A 7,189-nucleotide genomic window follows, 5' to 3' on the forward strand; every position below is an offset into this window, starting at 1 on the left:
ATTGTGTGCCATGTTCAACAGGCCATAGTACATGCGTATTAAATGTAATTAACTCATTATAAATGATAACGTGGTCGCAGCGAGTTGCCTCAGGTATGTCTCAAGCCGCCAAAGAGTCCTCCACGCAACCACGCTGCCACGCAGGACGAAGGACGAAGGACGTGGGAAGGACCCACCGCCTATGCCACGCGGCTGTCACAGCTAATTTAGCCGGGCAGCCAGCAGAACAAACGTGTTAGGTTGCCACCGTGTTGGGGGTAAATGCGGAATTATTACCGGAAAAGGACAATGAGCAGCACTGGCCATTACTCAGGTTGGGGGGCCACGCAGGACTAGGATTCCATTGCCCCAGGACGTGGTAATAAAAACTCTTTTATGCGCCCGAGTGTGCCGCACCCAGAGATATTTGGTTTATTTTATAGTTTGTCTCTCGCTTTATTTTCACACTCTTGCCACCTCGAGCCATCTTTTTAATTATGTAACACGCGCCGCCACTGGAGTGTTGCCTTACGCACTTCGGTCCTCGGTCTGCGGTTTTTTTTTGGTGGCAAACATATCCATTTTCCTGCCACCACTTTCCCCACTGAGCATTTTCCGCACTTCCGTTGGCCAGTAGTTGCGTGTCCTTCACGTGTGAACTTAATTCAGATAAAGCGAAAATTCTGATAAGTTTAATTGCTATCCTAAATGGTGACAAAGCGTTTGCACTTGCTTTCATGGGATTATGAATAGCCACAGTTTAGTAAATTTCATTAAAAATATTATATGCCTAAGTGGTTATGGGCACACGCATTTTAAACATTTTATTCGTTACCACATTTACGTGCCATTTAATGTAATATATATTTTAATGCGGCGGCAGATTTCACAATTTAAATACAGCTTTGTGGGCATACATATGTACATCTATCAAAAACCAGACCGCTGTAACTGACCAATTATAATTATTTTAATAAAATCAAGTATGTCTAATGAATTTAATTTAGTCTGGGCTTGCAGCTGGCCAAAATTCCTGGAAACTGTGAAAAACTCCATTCAAACTTTAGGGCAATTACAGATAAGTTAAATTGGCAAAGTACTGTGGGTAAATGATGACAAAGCACTTTCATTTTTCAAGCGCAAGAAGAAGAATCCGTCAAGAAAACTTTAAAAAAATATGTTGAAATTCAATTCAAATCTTGAAAACAGAGCAGAGTCAAGGGAGAAGAGTAACTGCGAACATTTAGCATCAATAGCCGCATTTGCTTATATCAAGTGAAAACTTTCTTATCGGCAGCACAGCGGCAACTTCAATGACAAATTGAGACAGCTATTTGGATGTGGATGTGGTGGTGCAGCAATGAGTGCGAAAAGAGCCGAAAAGTTGGCTAACACATACATACATATATAGATTGGCTTGTCGCTGTGACAACTTGCCACTTTGAGCACGTAAATTTCTGTCGTTTCTCGCCTTTTGAATTGATAAGAAAATTCATAAAATTTCCTCGAATCGCAAAAAGAAAAAGGAAGTGAATGGAGATGGGAATGGAGATGGGGATGGAGATGGGGATGGGGAAATGGAAAAGGTCGGGCCAAATTCAGAAAACGCAATCCGACTCAAGTGTGTCAGCAGCCGTGAAAGTGGCATTTGAGCCAGGCTGCAAACTTTTGCTTTCGCAACTTGCTAATCTAATGAACAATTGTGGCTGCAGGCCACCTTTAACACCTCCTTGCCCCCAGGACGAACTCTGCGTGAGCACCGACACTCCAGTGCCATTGGCAGGCCCCGGAAACTTTGTGCACTGCAAATGCACAGAGATTAAAACGAAAATTAAACTCGATCCGGAATGTCAAACGGGTGACGTTTTTTTTCGGGCCCTGCCCGCCTAATTGAATTTTCCGTCAACGGTTTCGGCAGGAATTTAATGCAATTTGGGGAGTTTTTTAAATTGCAAGCAAAGTTTGCAGACGACGAACTCAAACAAGTCAACAGTCAACTTAATTGTCATAATTTGTGTTTACAAACTTGACGAATGTGCTAAAGTAAAAAAAAAAATACGAAATGTGTGTAAAAAGCGAAAAGGAACCCAATGAGGATCCTGGGGCATATGTGGCCAGCTGGCTGAGCAAAGTTTGCTGCTCAAAACAAACTAACAAAGGCCAAAGCAAATAGAACAGTAGCGGCATCCGGGAGCAAGGATTCTGCTGTGGCAAGCGAAAGCCGAGCACAAAAGAAACTCAACCAAAAGTAAAAGGAGTAATCCAAGCTAGGACTCTGTCATTTTGCTACCCTTTGGATTTTTCACCACTTTGTAATCCCAGAAAAAAATAAAACAAAAATGACAGTCCATAGCATATTTTATTTATGTTAGAAAAACAAAAATATGTATTTAGCGTTTCCCTTTAAAATGCTAATAATCTGGCCTGTTCAATTGTGCAATAAAATAAATTTATATTCCTATGATATGTCATTAATTTCAAAAAAAAATTAAAAAGACTTTCATGTATGGGTATTAATTTAACTAAGAAGTGTAAAATACGATCACCCTTAACTGAGGAGAGCAAAAATATTATCACCTAAAAATACCACGGCGAGTGGAAGCCCTGAACTAAAATTGGACACTTAATGCTGGCAAGAAAGAAGACGACGTCAGAAGACAAATAAAGACTGTGCAAATAAAATCTAATAAAACCAAGGACACAAAAACTTGAGCCAAGCCTGCGAAAATGAGCTAAATGCTGCGAAGGAAGTAAAATGGGTTGGGTGGTGCTGAAATTGTTAGGGCGAGGCGAGAGAGCAAATGAAATAAAGTGCCAGAAGTATGTTTCATTAGCGGCAGTTGCAAACCAGACAACAAACAAACCAAAGGACAATGGTCGTCCAAGGACACATGCTCCACTGGAGCTGCCTGATGAACTTCATACAGCCGGCAAAATAAACGAAGAGAAAACCAGTAAACTTATACCGGCAGCAATTTCCCAAACAATAAGTCTGTATCTTTAAAAGGCGAGGAAAACCTTTAATAACTACGCTTGCAAGACTAATTGTTTTAATTACATTTTCATTTGAGCATGCAAACGAATGCGAATTCGAATCTAAGCAAGAGAGAGATCTGGTTGATTTGCTCGACTATCATATACCCGTTACTCAGAAGAACAAATGGATATTGTCAGATTAACTGTGCTAGGGATCCAGATGTAGAATATATAATTTAAAGGGTAGCAAAACCCTTCCATCAACCTGTAGCAACCTTTCAATGAATCTTTAATACGCTCTAACGAATAACGGGTATAAAATGCTTAACAAATAAAATTAATACGAATTTGACAGTGTTAGGCATCCTCTTTCAATTCATTCATTTCCAAATATTCAATAAAAGTGTTATTTAAAGATTTGTTTCTTAATTTTTCAACAAGCGTTCACTCCAAAATTTTTTTATTTTTTTTTGTAGACAGACCTCTTTGCAAGCCTTTTCGCTAATAAAATGCCCGCAGGGTTCCTTGTCAGGAGTCACAGGATTACAAGTTCGAGCATTCTGATCGAATACCCAAGTGTTTTTCTCGACGCAGGGGTTTTCAGCTTCGTGCCGCCTGCAAAGCGCTTTAATATTCTAGTAATTTCAAGAAGCAACGTCGAGTGTAATAATGTAACTTACTGGTTTTGATTGAGACGACATCTTTAAACATCGTATTGAAGAGCAGAATATACAATAAATTTAAGGCACTCATGGAAACTGCTGAAGTCACAGAGAACGCCAACGTATTACTATAGTTCCTTGAGAATCTTATACGGCTTAATGTGATAACCATTGAAAATGTAATTTCTATGGGTATAGATTACAATCAACAACAGTTAGCAGATGTATACAAATTCAAGTGAATACATATATTAGATTGGGACTGCTCATTCTGATTTATCCGCAGAAGTCCTTGCATCCCTTTTCGCCATCGAAGAAGCCGCATGGCTCCTTATTCTGTTGAACACGATAGCATTTATGAGTACGCTCGTTGTAGCTCCAAGTGTTGTTTTGATAACAAGTTATTGAGCCGCCTGTTTGCCTGCAAACAGCTTTAAAAATATTTCAGATATTTGTACATTAAATACTCTGATTATGCTCTTACTCTGATAAACTGGACCTGTGGCGTAAGTTGTGCCCCATGCGCAGAAAGACAGAGCTAGTGCAAAGAAACCCCTTTGGACCTTCATTTCACTGCAAACTAAATCGAATATACAGCAGCCCCCATAAATGAAATCTTAATAGTTAATAACCGTGACCACTTCTTAAATGTCAACTATAAGAGTTGACAACAGAAAAGCAAGTATATTTTAAGGCAGCTTTTTAACATATAATTCCAATAGAGATATTGTCCACGATTCCTTGGCGCATATTTTATCGCACGTGTCCATCACGTGAAAGAATCCACAAGGCTGCATTAAATATCTGGATAGTACACATTGATTCTTTTGCTTGTCCCAATAATATGTTTTTACTTTCTGGCAAGGAGGTCCCGAATCTGGCTTGAAGCATAAATCTAAAAGTTATAAACTTTTGCAATTAAATCTTTCATTAATGGTTAGTCGAAAAACCAACCTGCTATTATGTTTTCCTTATCATCTTTATGTCCTTGACAGACCAATAAGAATGACAGCAAAATGAAGAACTTCATTTCGCCGCAGCTGCAATAGTTTTAACTCAAAACCAATGGTATTTTTTCATATTATAAGCGTATAATGCAGCGTGGTAAACAAAATGTTTCCTTGTAAAAATAGATGTGGTAAAACTTTAAAGAAATTCGAGAAAATAAAAGGTGAGTACTATGAATCCTACTGTCATTTGACTGAGTATCCAAATATCTTTGTGCACAAGAGTTCTCTTTTCTCGAACCATTTGAAAGGAAACAATGGCAGTTGAATCTTATTGCGGCACGCAAAGTTTGCAAATAGAACAATGAAAAAAGAGGCAGCAAAATAAATAAAAAAAAAAAAATAACAGCGAAATGCCGCAAGTGCTGTCATAAATTTTAAGCGATTTTTTAATGGCCACAACGTCTAGTTTTCACATTATGCTCGCTCTTCTGCTTCTCTGCGTTTTAATAACATTTTATGTGCGAAGGCAGCGCCGAGTCACGATATTTCAATTATACGCTCAGTATGAATTGTGTGACGAATAATGGTTTAAAGCAATGAGAAATCATTTTTTAAAATTACAAGCACATACATGGACGCAGTAGTTAACTTGTTAAGTATTTCAGCATTTATGGCACAGTTGATTCGTTTAGTTCACTCACAGGTCTAATCGCTTAATTAAATCGTATCAAATAAAATTTCGGCCAAAATCCACTCAAGCAAATAAACTGTCAGGCCCAAAACTCAAAGCACTTCAGAGCAACCTTTAGCAGATCGGTAACAATTTCCCTCGTTATTAATCTTCATTAATCAAACGAACACACAGGCAGGCAGCAGGGTAAACACTTCTCGAATGGGCAATTTAAAGGAACTGTGAAGGTTTTGCCAGGATAATCGGTGGGTGAGGTAGGCAAAAACTAAAACTAGAACACAAGTTCTATACAATTATGCATGAGACATTAGGGATAGTTTTGACAATAACTCAAGCAAAATAAACTTTGTGTGTGCGTGGGCTTATTATGCATACTTGAATAAATTGCTGCTTACAACTTTTGTGGACTCGTAATTCGAAAATTATATGTGTGGCTTTAATTGCTCACTCAGTTGAACATAAATTTTGGTCATAAATACGAGCCCGAAAATCAGTTAATATTTGCTAAATGCCGCCGTTTGGGTTTCCATATGATTATGACAATTAGGTAAAACTTATTTTAGGTAAACATTACAAATTTATTTTGAAATGTGATATAACTATGTAACTATAATAACAATAATTGTTAATCTGAGTGAAGCCAAGTTTTGGTATACAGATAGAAATTGGCTAGACATTTAATAAGAAACCAAAACATTATTAAAAAGTGAGGGCGGGGCAGTTTTGGCGGCTTGTGGACGTTAGAGTGGGCGTGGCTGCATCAGGAAATAAACTTGCGCTGCGTCTATATCTGGAATCCTCATGCTTAATCTCGGCGTTCATACGGACGGACAAGCGGACGGACAAGCGGACGGACAAGCGGACGGACACGCGGACATGGCCAGTTCGAGTCGGCTAGCGATCCTGGTTAAGAATTTATAAACATCATAGGGTCTATAATGCTACTCTGTTACATAAGCTTAAGCGAATCTAGTTCTAGTTTTACTCTACGAGTAGCGCGAATAAAAATCAATTTCCAATAAATACTGATTGAATGCATGGGCGAATACTTTTTCTAAATGCTACCAAACGCAATTTGTTCAAAATCGGATCAATTGGGTTTATTGATAGTATTGATGTTATAAAGTGCTGGATTTTTGCTGCTGAATTATTTATAAAGTCCGGCTATCAGAGCAGCTCACTCATGCTGGCGAAAAAGCAGAAATGCAGCCTAAAGGACACTCACACGAACACACACTTGTGCGCATGGACACATACACATGTACAAGCACTCATGCTGGTTTGACATGTTTTTACAGTTGCATACAAAAAAAAAAAAAACAAGACCAGTCAGCCCAGTTAAAAACGGAGGGGATGGGGTGTTGGGGAGTTGGCGGATAAAGCCAAAAAGGCTGCAGGCAAATGTAGTGACAGTTAACATTAACACCAATACAAGCGTAAACATATGCTTACACGGGAGGGGTGGGTGGTGTTGGTGTGCAATTGGGAATTTATTGTGTGTGTGTGTGTCACACACATGAGTGAGTGAGTGTGTGTTCGATTGCATATGCAGATCTCCTAATGAGTCGCCATTGCAGCGCACTGGATGTTTGTTGCCGGATGTGTGTTTGTCCGATGTAGCTGCCAATTTTAATTGAATTTGAAAAACATAGAGAAATAGAGAAGAGAGTTTGGCAACACTGTAAATATTTCTATATTTCTATTGGTATTTCAACAAAATCTAATAAATACATTTGTGTTTCACAAAGTTAATTCAAGAAAGTTTAGTTCATGAAATACAATGCTATAAATTCAAAATATTTATATTTATTTATTAATTTTCCTAGTGCATTTCAAGCACAGATAGGCAGGCCCACAGAGGCAAACCGACATGAAAACACACTCAAACGAGCATCCTGTTTTTGGCCTACAACATCCGCACACTCATACAC

General features: G+C 38.6%; 3 protein-coding genes across 4 annotated transcripts; all 3 read right to left on the minus strand.

The window, feature by feature from the left end:
- Positions 1-3,302: 3,302 nt before the first annotated feature.
- Positions 3,303-3,789, minus strand: LOC120451425. The gene is made up of 2 exons (XM_039635103.2): positions 3,636-3,789; positions 3,303-3,580 (listed from the first exon to the last, which is right to left on the minus strand). Exons 1-2 carry the CDS (start codon positions 3,787-3,789, stop codon positions 3,381-3,383), a joined length of 354 nt encoding a protein of 117 aa, XP_039491037.1. The 3' UTR covers positions 3,303-3,380.
- LOC120451445 lies at positions 3,381-4,241 on the minus strand. 2 transcript variants are annotated; one of them, XM_044006453.1, is made up of 4 exons: positions 4,102-4,241; positions 3,864-4,048; positions 3,636-3,803; positions 3,381-3,580 (listed from the first exon to the last, which is right to left on the minus strand). In XM_044006453.1, the coding sequence occupies exons 1-2, from the start codon at positions 4,184-4,186 to the stop codon at positions 3,894-3,896; spliced, it is 240 nt and encodes a 79-aa protein (XP_043862388.1). In that variant the 5' UTR covers positions 4,187-4,241; the 3' UTR covers positions 3,381-3,580; positions 3,636-3,803; positions 3,864-3,893. The 2 variants fall into 2 exon arrangements, with proteins under 2 accessions (XP_043862388.1, XP_039491060.1); XM_039635126.2 differs by having other exon boundaries at positions 3,636-4,048.
- LOC120451435 lies at positions 4,242-4,696 on the minus strand. The gene is made up of 2 exons (XM_039635113.2): positions 4,572-4,696; positions 4,242-4,512 (listed from the first exon to the last, which is right to left on the minus strand). Exons 1-2 carry the CDS (start codon positions 4,645-4,647, stop codon positions 4,307-4,309), a joined length of 282 nt encoding a protein of 93 aa, XP_039491047.1. The 5' UTR covers positions 4,648-4,696; the 3' UTR covers positions 4,242-4,306.
- Positions 4,697-7,189: the final 2,493 nt, after the last annotated feature.

Source organism: Drosophila santomea, chromosome 2L, assembly GCF_016746245.2.
Source record: "Drosophila santomea strain STO CAGO 1482 chromosome 2L, Prin_Dsan_1.1, whole genome shotgun sequence".
NCBI lineage: Eukaryota > Metazoa > Arthropoda > Insecta > Diptera > Drosophilidae > Drosophila > Drosophila santomea.